Here is a 12132-nt window from a genome sequence, read left to right as displayed (position 1 = left end):
TGCCATGGACTCGTTTATTCATGCAGGCACAGTCCGCTTCAGTTCCTAGCTGAGAGGTGCTCCAGGAGGGGCCTCACTGCTGATTATTTCTCCCAAAGTAAGGCATGATTCTGATCGATGTGACGAATAACCCTCTTGGTGTGTTGTGATGGATTTTAATTTTCTTTCTCACTTTGTTGGTACAACCCACTGACTTGCATTACTGAGGCATAAAAAAAAAAAACAAAAAAAAAAAAAAACAAACAGTGGTGAAAATGGGGAAAAAAAAACTTCACGTCAACTTCCTTGTCCGCTAAGCACGTTGCTAAGACCTCACAGACAGAGTGCCCGGATATGCGACCAAGTCAATTCACTGTAATTCAATTTATTTTCATTTATATAGCGCCAAATCACAACAAAGTTGCCTCAAGGCGCTTCACACAAGTAAGGTCTAACCTTAACAACCCCTAGAGCAAGCACACAGGTGACAGTGGTGAGGAAAAACTCCCTCTGATGATTTGAGGAAGAAACCTCAAGCAGACCAGACACCACGGGGTGACCCTCTTAGACATGCTACTGACACAACTGACAATACAAATATACAGGAAATTTTGGGAGTCCATGCTGGCGCACAGGATGGGAAGCCTACAGAAGAAGACACCCACTCCCATCTCTGGATGGAGCCGCACCTCAAACAGTTTCAGTTTGTACAGGGGTCAAACGTTAAAGTTGCTCCAATTTTGGTAAAAAAAAAAAAAAAGATGCTAATTATTGGTTGAAATAAAAGGATTGAATGAATAGTTTTGACTGACTGTGTTGAATGCTTGGTCTCCAGAAAAAAAGGTCAAACAAGGTCGATTGTATTGGATTCTATGACGTATGGCATATGTTACCCCGTAACATGATAAATTTTGTGACTCCTGTGAAATTCTATATTGACCCCTGCAGATCATTAGAGGTCAGCTCCAGGATGACTCCATATGTGAAAATAAACATTAGTTAATTTAGAATATGTGTGCCAAATTCCATGCTTAAGAAAAAAAAAAAAAATAAATAAAAAAAAAAAATCACAAAATGAACAATTTTTATGGAAATGTTAGCTAAGCTGCACCGTTAGTAGGGATTGGGTTAAGGTTTAATTTTTGCTGAATCGCCTAAAAAGTTGGGAAATTTGAACATATCCAGACGAAGACTTTGTACACTTCCAGGTCCAATTCCAGAATGCTTCACATTTAATCATGGATTACTGACTTCTTACTAGTAAGGAAATGCATAATGTTCAAGTCATCATTATAAAGTGAGAAAAAGCCTGTTCTTGCTGAACTTCCACATGTGCCTGATCACCACACTGAATGATTCAGCCCCAAATCCAAGGTGACTCCCCATATAATGCATGTTTGTTGGGCAGCTGCGAGCATTACCTCTCAGCTGGGCTGTCGGGTTCGATAAAGCGGATTACTGGGGGAGCAGACAGGGCCTCTGTGGCAAAGACACCTCCCTGCAGCTGGATCCCGAAACCTGTGAGCGGACCCCCCCTCAGGACCACTTCACCCGTCTCCATGTGAAAAACCTGTCCTCCCGGACCAACGGAACTGGATGCCAGAGACACTGAGGAAGTGAGCCAAGCACACACACAGACAAATTAATGGAAGTACGTGAGACAAATGGACCAGGAGCAGGATTGTGAGAGGCATGGTAAGACTAAGCAGAAAAGAAACAGCAAGGGAATAGAAAAGGAATGAGACACTTGGGAGACACGCAAATCAGAAGCAAAAAAATATGAGGAAAATATTTCAAAGCAGAGGCACTACCAAAGGGTTATCACCCGAGGTCAAAATGTGGCCATTGTGTATTGTGAAGACCGTGTGTCCATCTGTGCTCATAAGTCCAGCCCTATATTACTGCCAGAGTCTTCAAAGTCACAGGGAACATTCTTGGGACACCGACCTTTTACAAGTTCAGAGATGGCGAACCTTGACCTATTTTAAGAGGTTAAAAGGTCACATTCTGTTTTCTATTGTTATGCTCATACAGCCGAGGCATTTTAGCATTGCGTTATATTTTTAGTTTGGGCTAATTATTCACAGCTGGAGTGACAGCATTTAAAGTACAAATATGGATTTTATATTAAATTTCAATACATGCATGTCAGGTCACACATAAGACACAGTAACACACGATCAGAGACATCAGAATGGTGTTAGAATGAAATGCGCAGTTGTAGCCTATGTATGGTTTAGCCTATACAAGCTTTACACACACAATTACCTTAATATGCATAAAAACGTTTGAAAATAACTTTGCTTTACACTGCTGCCCACTCATTTCTTTGTGGTAGAAACATCATTATGCCCCCCACCACCACCACCATCTGACGCCAAGTTTGATGCCAAACTTTCAAAAAGGGGTCTGCAGCGTCATCTAGTGGATATTTTTCTTACCATCTGTCCTAACAAAGTATTAAAGTATGGGGGAAGACAAGGGTTTCTCTGTTTGAAACCTAAAAATTGATTTGCATACACAAGTGCAGCATAAATGAGCCTTTACAAGACTGACATTAGGCAAATCATTGCCTATATTATAATATTTACTACTACTGGTAAGAAGGATTTATGAATGTTTCCACCTGTTGATTCTACGGGCATGAGAATGAGACATCCTGAAAGTCGGCTTGAGGTCTGGGGCCCACTGTATGGGCTCCTGGGTTTTAGATTGTCTGTCTTCCTGCTACTCCACCTCCCCCCCGAGTGAGGAGTTGTACAGTCTGATGCACCAATTAGGCAAAATTTGACCCATTTTAAACCTTATTTTGGCAGTGAAGCAGAGGCTTGAAAAATGTCATTAATACCTAGGGACATGTAAAATAATTATATCCCATATCAATGTGAATTCAGAAAGAACATAAAAAGCCCTTTAAAATGACACAAAAATCATGTGATTATCTTAAGTATTAAGAAAGTTATGGGAGTTTTTGGACATGTTCCTTCATATTTTTTCTCATAACTTCCTTAATATCCAAGATATCTCCATGAAATTTTCAGGAATGATGGATTACCACCTCTCCGTTTTAAATGGTACATCATCTCAACACTGGCAGTCACTGGATTTTGGAGATCGACCAGACTCTTTGTGAAATTCAGCAAAAATGAAGAGAAATACTTACTCTTTATTCCCTATACATTGATTTTTAATCTCTATTCTTCCTTCCGGTGCAATTTAAGTGACTTTGACGAAGCAAAAACAAGAAATCGGGTAACTTCTCTCTCCTACTGCCTATGAAGAAAATTCAAACATGAGGTGGGAGCTGGGTAATTCTACATCAGACCTAGAACTAGATCAGGATATCCCCCCAACAGCCAATAGCAGTTGCAGGGAACTCCCTGTGCAACTCCCAAAAATGCGGTCACATGCAATTATGCAGAACCTAATGGAGGCACTGGCCTACTTGTCCACATCCCTCGAACACTTTTTCCAGATCCTCCTAAAAATTCTCATGCCTTTTTTATTTTACCTCTTTTGGCATGTCCAAGTTTTTATTTGCAGGGGGTGGGGGGGGGGTTGCAGAACCCATTAGGACCCCCTCATAATTCAAACCATGCTCTGGAGCCTCTTCTGCCTTAAAGTAATGGAAATACACTGAAGTAAAACCAGAGGGAGGTGGTTGACCTACGTGAACTCTTGTGGTCCTTTTTCCTGTTCCTCCTTTTGCCGGTGGCGCTACGGGGGCTGGCAGGAGCAATCGGAGGAAACGGACAAGGCAGTGTATTGCTTCCCTGGCTGCTGAAGCCCGAGGTGGCTGTGGAGGAAGGAGAAAAGCCACCACTCACCAGAGCTGAAAGGAGACAACACATGCATCAAAAGGTTGGAAAGACACATGCAAAATAAAGCAAAAAAACAGGTCTTCTATGAAAACATCACCTGAACTTTTATCCACAGCAGCAGCAGCACACAGAGAAGGAACCACAGCTTGTGTTGTTCGGAGTGAACCTCATCGAATTGATGACGTGTGCTGAAGAAAGAGTCTCCTGCTGTGGCGTCTATCTGGCAACGTTGCTGTCAGAAGCGATAACTTACATTTGCAGTGGTCCTGCTGATTGTGTGGGTGGTTGGGGCTGCTCCATGTCTTGCTGCCAGCATGTGGGGGATGGCAGTAGCTGCTACTTTGGTCCCAGTGGTAATGGTTGCTCTTCTGCACTTTTACTGCAGGAAAGAATCAAACATCCGTTTAGTGAAGCAGATCCACTCCTACCTCATACACACTTCTAAATTCCATCCATGAAATCATACTAAACTTGTACCACACCCCACACACTGCCCAGAGGACAACACAAAGCTGCTGATTTTTAATGCTTCCTTTATGACATGCAACATCCAACACTGTGGTTTGGAATAGTCAGGTGAGCATCTGGAAAAACAAAAAATTACATCAAACAACAAGCAGGATCTTACGTTTACTCGCAAACCACAAGAAAGCTGAGTGCAAATTGGAGATCATGTTAATCATTTCATTTTCAAAAGAGCCAGAAGGCACAAAAACAACACGAGTCAGTAGATTGCTGGTCATGATGATGTGTGCTGCAGGAGCACCGTGGCTGTGAGGAGGTAAGAGGACACTGATTGGACACAGCTGAGGGTCTGATTGCTGATGCAGGAGTTTTTTCTGATTGGCAAACAGTTTGGGTCGAACCCCCGTCGCTCAGCCTGACTCAAATTACTGTTTGTGGATAAAACCACTGCTTTTTGGTGTGATGTTGTCAAAGATCTAAGATGCAGTTTTAATCCAGGGGTCACTATAAGTATGCTTGTACAAACACTAATTTGCAAGATTATTGATACAAATGAAAAGAAAGTGGAAAGAGAGGTTGCTGTTTTTCAAAGCCACATTTGTGAGACAATCAGATGCCAATCACGATTTGAAATACAGACGTATTCTGATATTATGGAACTTGTTTTATTTCAACGCCACTGTGGCAGCAGGGGCAGATCTAGCTTCAGGTGGGCCTCCCAGATTGCCTTAGAATCTGGGAGGCAAAATACTGACTTCTGAGTCATTGTTTGTAATACACAAATTTTATTTTAAACACTGGAAATCTTCTAATTCTGCATGTTGATCAGTGAGCCTTTGTTTGTGCAAGACTTTTCCTTTATTACACCTTTGGTCAGCGAGTAAGGGGTTGAGGGGGTTACACTAGAGTGCCTTAATTGAGAGAGTTGCAACATGACAAGTCTGAAAAAAAAAAAAAAAAAACAGTCACGTGACTCGTGGTGCCATCTTGGGTTCAAAATAGCATTTGCTGTTAATCTGTCTGCATGGAAATCAGCGATTTTATTTATTTAGTCACTAAAAATGCCGGGTTGTTGTGCATTGGGAGGCACAAACAGACACAGCTAAGGCTTCAAGATGTACAGCTTCCCTTCAGATCCAAACAGAACAAAAATTTGGGAAAATAAAGTCAACCGTGTGGGATGGAAGCTGACTTCATCGTCAGAGTTTTGAGGGGTAAATTTATTTTCAGTTCCATGTACAGAAAACTCACCTAAACCATCATTGTATAAACCAGATAGAGTCACCGGACAAAAAAGGTCCCAAAGTTTTTGTATTGTTTTCCATGTAAAAAACACTGTATATAACGGATTTTGTATAACAGATTTTGTATAAGATGGTGCCATCACAGATGTAAGTTGCCCGCGCTATGGGCAGTAACACACCCCATACCATCACAGATGTTGGCTTTTGAACGTTGGTCTGGTAACAATGTGGATGGTCTTTTTCCTCTTTTGTCCGGAGGACATGACGTCCATGATTTCGAAAAACAATCTGAAATGTCGACTCATCAGACCACAGCACACTTTTCCACTTTGCATCTGTCCATTTCAAATGAGCTCGGGCCCAGAGAAGGTGGCGGTGTTTCTGGATGTTGTTGATGTATGGCTTTCACTTTGCATGGTAAGATAAGATAAGATAAGTTAAGATAAGATAAGACTTTACTGATCTCACAGTGGAGAAATTCACGTTACGTTAGCTTTTAAAAAACACACAAGATGAGTGTGAGTAGAGGAAAATGTGCATCAAACAACGTGTGCAAAGATAAGCAATAATAATAATACTTGTAACAATACAATATGATAAGAAAATGAGGACATGGACATGTCTATCTCGGCTTTCAATGCTTACCAGTCCAGTAAGTATCAGTGAAATTGTGGAGAGCTGGACATGTCCAAACTTGTCCTCTCTGACATGCTGAAACGGAGGTGTTCCTTTGTCTCACTTCCAAAGCGAATCGGTCGTGACGCGCGAAGCCTCCACGCGGCTTTCCATGACAAAATCTCTTGTTAAAAGTGAAAATGGCTGATGTCCAGCTGTTGTGATAACCAGAGAAAGAGCACACGACGGTCTCGTATCCACAGAGCCATCAGCTCAGAAATGGTCCAGTGGCTTGTGTCGTGTCGTCGCAGCTCACAGCGCGGCGTGCTGAGCATCCTTAAAGGGGTCCTTAAAACTGTACTAACAGACCTTATTCTCTGTGAAGCCCGTAAAATTTTCACCGAAAGCCAGATAAATTTTTCGAATAGTTTCCAGGTGCCAGTCTCTAACAGCTTCTGAAAAAATTCTGATGGAAAAAAACCCCAAATCATTCCACCATTTCCAGACAATGAAAATCCGACGATGGGGCGGGACCACTCCTTCCACAAGGCCTGCTCACAGGCGAATGATGTCACCGACAGGCGTGGAAAAAGCCACAGAGCGATCCGTTTAGAAATGAAATGGTCGTTCAGCCTGTCGATGGCAGCTGGAGCGCGGCGCGCCCCACAGCTGCTGTGGGTGTCCTTAAAGCGACAGTAACATCCCTTAATGTCTTTGAAGCCCATAAAATTTTCACCAAAAACCACCTGAATTTCTCGAACGGTGTCCACATGGTGTCACAATTTCTAAAAAAAAATTGATCAAGCAAAGCAGCAGTCTCTCAGCCATTTCCCTGACAATGAAAATCCGCCAAGGGGGGTGGACCACTCCTCATTCAAAGCCTGCTCACAGGCGAATGACGCAACCGACAGGCGTGAAAAAAATTATGCATGCGCATGAAGGTCCAAGGTTGGCTCATGCAAGCACACGTGATTCAAATCCATATTTTTTTTTTTAAATAAGGACGGATACTTTTCTAATAGACCTCGTATATATATATATATATATATATATATATATATATATATATAAACATGATTGGAGTTAAAAAAAAAAATAGGGGCATCTTATTTACAATTGTGAAGTGGAGTTTAGATGTGATAAGGTGACACTAGTGCTGTTATTTGTAAACAAGTTGTTATTGCACATGATTTGTGGACATTTTAATATTGCACATGATTTGTGGACATATTATTGCATATGGTTATTTCACAGTGTTATTGTACAGTCTGACAGCAGCAGGAATGAACGACCTGCGGTATCATTCCTTCTTGCACTGAGGGTGCCTCAATCTGTCACTGAAGGAGCTACTCAGCTCTGCTACAGGGGGTGAGAGGAGTTGTCCATGATGGATTTGAACTTGGTTAACACCCTCCTCTCAGCCACCTCTTCCAGAGACTTCAGAGGACAGCCCAAGACAGAGCTGGACTTCCTGACCAGCTTGTTCAGTCTCTTTCTCTCCCGCTCTGTGCTGCCCGGGGCCCAACAGACGACAGCATAGAGAAGAGCAGAGGCTACAACAGAGTCAAAGAAGGTCTTAAGCAGAGGCAGAAAGTGGTAGAAAATGGTAAGCAGAAAATGGTAGAGTTTTAACTTGCACTTGTAGATGTCACGATGAACTGTGTTAACTGACAATGGTTTTCTGAAGTGTTCCTGAGCCCACGTGGTAAGATCCTTTACACAATGATGTCAGTTTTTAATGTAGTGCCACCTGAGGGATCGAAGGTCACGGGCATTCAATGTTGGTTTTCGGCCTTGCCGCTTACATGTAGAAAGTTCTCCAGATCCTCTGAATCTTCTGATTATATTATAGACTGTAGATGATGGAATCCCTAAATTCCTTGCAACTGAACGTTGAGAAACATTGTTCTTAAACTGTTGGACTATTTTTCATGCAGCTGTTCACAAAGTGGTGATCCTCACCCCATCTTTGCTTGTGAATGGCTGAGTCTTTTGGGGATACTCCTTTTATACCTAATCATGACACTCACCTGTTTCCAATTAACCCATTCACCTGTGGAATGTTCCAAACAGGTGTTCTTTGAGCATTCATCAACTTTCCCAGTCTTTTGTTGCCCCTGTCCCAGCTTTTTTGAAACGTGTTGCAAGCATCCATTTCAAAATGAGCAAATATTTGCACAAAGACATTAAAGTTTATCAGTTTGAACATTAAATATCTTGTCTTTGTGGTGTATTCAACTGAATATAGGTTGAAGAGGACTTGCAAATCATTGTATTCTGTTTTTATTTACATTTCACACAACGTCCCAACTTTATTGGAACTGGGGTTGTATTTCCATTAAAAACCCAGAGCAGCCTTCACGTGCACAGTAACAGAGGTACAAATTAAAGTTCAGCACTGACACTCGCCGATTTGCGGAAAGTGGAACCGGAGTCATTTCTGTGATTAAAAGCCCGACCGTTTTTTTTTTTTTTTTCACACTGTGCTCAGACTCAGACCTGCAGCCTGGATGTGCACCTGTTAAATTAGAGACAAAAGGCTGTGATTTGATATTCTTCTAGTTTCACTCTTTCATATCAATCAATCAATCAATCAATTTTTTTTTATATAGCGCCAAATCACAACAAACAGTTGCCCCAAGGCGCTTTATATTGTAAGGCAAGGCCATACAATAATTATGTAAAACCCCAACGGTCAAAACGACCCCCTGTGAGCAAGCACTTGGCTACAGTGGGAAGGAAAAACTCCCTTTTAACAGGAAGAAACCTCCAGCAGAACCAGGCTCAGGGAGGGGCAGTCTTCTGCTGGGACTGGTTGGGGCTGAGGGAAAGAACCAGGAAAAAGACATGCTGTGGAGGGGAGCAGAGATCGATCACTAATGATTAAATGCAGAGTGGTGCATACAGAGCCAAAAAGAGAAAGAAACAGTGCATCATGGGAACCCCCCAGCAGTCTACGTCTATAGCAGCATAACCAAGGGATGGTTCAGGGTCACCCGATCCAGCCCTAACTATAAGCTTTAGCAAAAAGGAAAGTTTTAAGCCTAATCTTAAAAGTAGAGAGGGTGTCTGTCTCCCTGATCTGAATTGGGAGCTGGTTCCACAGGAGAGGAGCCTGAAAGCTGAAGGCTCTGCCTCCCAATCTACTCTTACAAACCCTAGGAACTACAAGTAAGCCTGCAGTCTGAGAGCGAAGCGCTCTATTGGGGTGATATGGTACTACGAGGTCCCTAAGATAAGATGGGACCTGATTATTCAAAACCTTATAAGTAAGAAGAAGAATTTTAAATTCTATTCTAGAATTAACAGGAAGCCAATGAAGAGAGGCCAATATGGGTGAGATATGCTCTCTCCTTCTAGTCCCCGTCAGTACTCTAGCTGCAGCATTTTGAATTAACTGAAGGCTTTTTAGGGAACTTTTAGGACAACCTGATAATAATGAATTACAATAGTCCAGCCTAGAGGAAATAAATGCATTAATTAGTTTTTCAGCATCACTCTGAGATAAGACCTTTCTGATTTTAGAGATATTGCGTAAATGCAAAAAAGCAGTCCTACATATTTGTTTAATATGCGCTTTGAATGACATATCCTGATCAAAAATGACTCCAAGATTTCTCACAGTATTACTAGAGGCCAGGGCAATGCCATCCAGAGTAAGGATCTGGTTAGACACCATGTTTCTAAGATTTGTGGGGCCAAGTACAATAACTTCAGTTTTATCTGAGTTTAAAAGCAGGAAATTAGAGGTCATCCATGTCTTTATGTCTGTAAGACAATCCTGCAGTTTAGCTAATTGGTGTGTGTCCTCTGGCTTCATGGATAGATAAAGCTGGGTATCATCTGCGTAACAATGAAAATTTAAGCAATACCGTCTAATAATACTACCTAAGGGAAGCATGTATAAAGTGAATAAAATTGGTCCTAGCACAGAACCTTGTGGAACTCCATAATTAACCCTAGTCTGTGAAGAAGATTCCCCATGTACATGAACAAATTGTAATCTATTAGACAAATATGATTCAAACCACCGCAGCGCAGTGCCTTTAATACCTATGGCATGCTCTAATCTCTGTAATAAAATTTTATGGTCAACAGTATCAAAAGCAGCACTGAGGTCTAACAGAACAAGCACAGAGATGAGTCCACTGTCCGAGGCCATAAGAAGATCATTTGTAACCTTCACTAATGCTGTTTCTGTACTATGATGAATTCTAAAACCTGACTGAAACTCTTCAAATAGACCATTCCTCTGCAGATGATCAGTTAGCTGTTTTACAACTACCCTTTCAAGAATTTTTGAGAGAAAAGGAAGGTTGGAGATTGGCCTATAATTAGCTAAGATAGCTGGGTCAAGTGATGGCTTTTTAAGTAATGGTTTAATTACTGCCACCTTAAAAGCCTGTGGTACATAGCCAACTAACAAAGATAGATTGATCATATTTAAGATCGAAGCATTAAATAATGGTAGGGCTTCCTTGAGCAGCCTGGTAGGAATGGGGTCTAATAAACATGTTGATGGTTTGGATGAAGTAACTAATGAAAATAACTCAGACAGAACAATCGGAGAGAATGAGTCTAACCAAATACCGGCATCACTGAAAGCAGCCAAAGATAACGATACGTCTTTGGGATGGTTATGAGTAATTTTTTCTCTAATAGTTAAAATTTTGTTAGCAAAGAAAGTCATGAAGTCATTACTAGTTAAAGTTAATGGAATAGTCAGCTCAATAGAGCTCTGACTCTTTGTCAGCCTGGCTACAGCGCTGAAAAGAAACCTGGGGTTGTTCTTATTTTCTTCAATTAGTGATGAGTAGAAAGATGTCCTAGCTTTACGGAGGGCTTTTTTTATAGAGCAACAGACTCTTTTTCCAGGCTAAGTGAAGATCTTCTAAATTAGTGAGACGCCATTTCCTCTCCAACTTACGGGTTATCTGCTTTAAGCTACAAGTTTGTGAGTTATACCACGGAGTCAGGCACTTCTGATTTAAAGCTCTCTTTTTCAGAGGAGCTACAGCATCCAAAGTTGTCTTCAATGAGGATGTAAAACTATTGACGAGATACTCTATCTCATTTACAGAGTTTAGGTAGCTACTCTGCACTGTGTTGGTATATGGCATTAGAGAACATAAAGAAGGAATCATATCCTTAAACCTAGTTACAGCGCTTTCTGAAAGACTTCTAGTGTAATGAAACTTATTCCCCACTGCTGGGTAGTCCATCAGAGTAAATGTAAATGTTATTAAGAAATGATCAGACAGCAGGGACTTTTCAGGGAATACTGTTAAGTCTTCTATTTCCATACCATAAGTCAGAACAAGATCTAAGATATGATTAAAGTGGTGGGTGGACTCATTTACTTTTTGAGCAAAGCCAATAGAGTCTAATAATAGATTAAATGCAGTGTTGAGGCTGTCATTCTCAGCATCTGTGTGGATGTTAAAATCGCCCACTATAATTATCTTATCTGAGCTAAGCACTAAGTCAGACAAAAGGTCTGAAAATTCACAGAGAAACTCACAGTAACGACCAGGTGGATGATAGATAATAACAAATAAAACTGGTTTTTGGGACTTCCAATTTGGATGGACAAGACTAAGAGTCAAGCTTTCAAATTAATTAAAGCTCTGTCTGGGTTTTTGATTAATTAATAAGCTGGAATGGAAGATTGCTGCTAATCCTCCGCCTCGGCCCGTGCTACGAGCGTTCTGACAGTTAGTGTGACTCGGGGGTGTTGACTCATTTAAACTAACATATTCATCCTGCTGTAACCAGGTTTCTGTAAGGCAGAATAAATCAATATGTTGATCAATTATTATATCATTACCAACAGGGACTTAGAAGAGAGAGACCTAATGTTTAATAGACCACATTTAACTGTTTTAGTCTGTGGTGCAGTTGAAGGTGCTATATTATTTTATTTTTTTTTGAATTTTTATGCTTAAATAGATTTTTGCTGGTTATTGGTGGTCTGGGAGCAGGCACCGTCTCTACGGGGATGGGGTAAT

At 41.2% G+C, this 12132-nt stretch overlaps 1 protein-coding gene across 5 annotated transcripts in view; it reads right to left on the bottom strand.

Annotated features, from left to right (window-relative positions):
• The window catches only part of LOC117512549 (glutamate receptor-interacting protein 2-like), a 98371-nt gene that overhangs the window by 32102 nt on the left and 54137 nt on the right, over positions 1-12132 (bottom strand). For all 5 annotated transcript variants that reach the window (XM_034172662.1, XM_034172661.1, XM_034172663.1 and 2 more), the window contains exons 10-12: positions 4054-4179; positions 3650-3811; positions 1401-1587 (exon numbers count right to left, since the gene is read on the bottom strand). In XM_034172662.1, the coding sequence (XP_034028553.1) occupies positions 1401-1587; positions 3650-3811; positions 4054-4179 (475 nt within the window). The remainder of the gene's footprint in view (positions 1-1400; positions 1588-3649; positions 3812-4053; positions 4180-12132) is intronic.

The sequence above is a fragment of the Thalassophryne amazonica genome, chromosome 6 (assembly GCF_902500255.1).
Source record: "Thalassophryne amazonica chromosome 6, fThaAma1.1, whole genome shotgun sequence".
Lineage (NCBI taxonomy): Eukaryota > Metazoa > Chordata > Actinopteri > Batrachoidiformes > Batrachoididae > Thalassophryne > Thalassophryne amazonica.
Note: the sequence above shows the minus strand (reverse complement) of the source record. Positions and strands in the feature narration are given on the sequence as shown.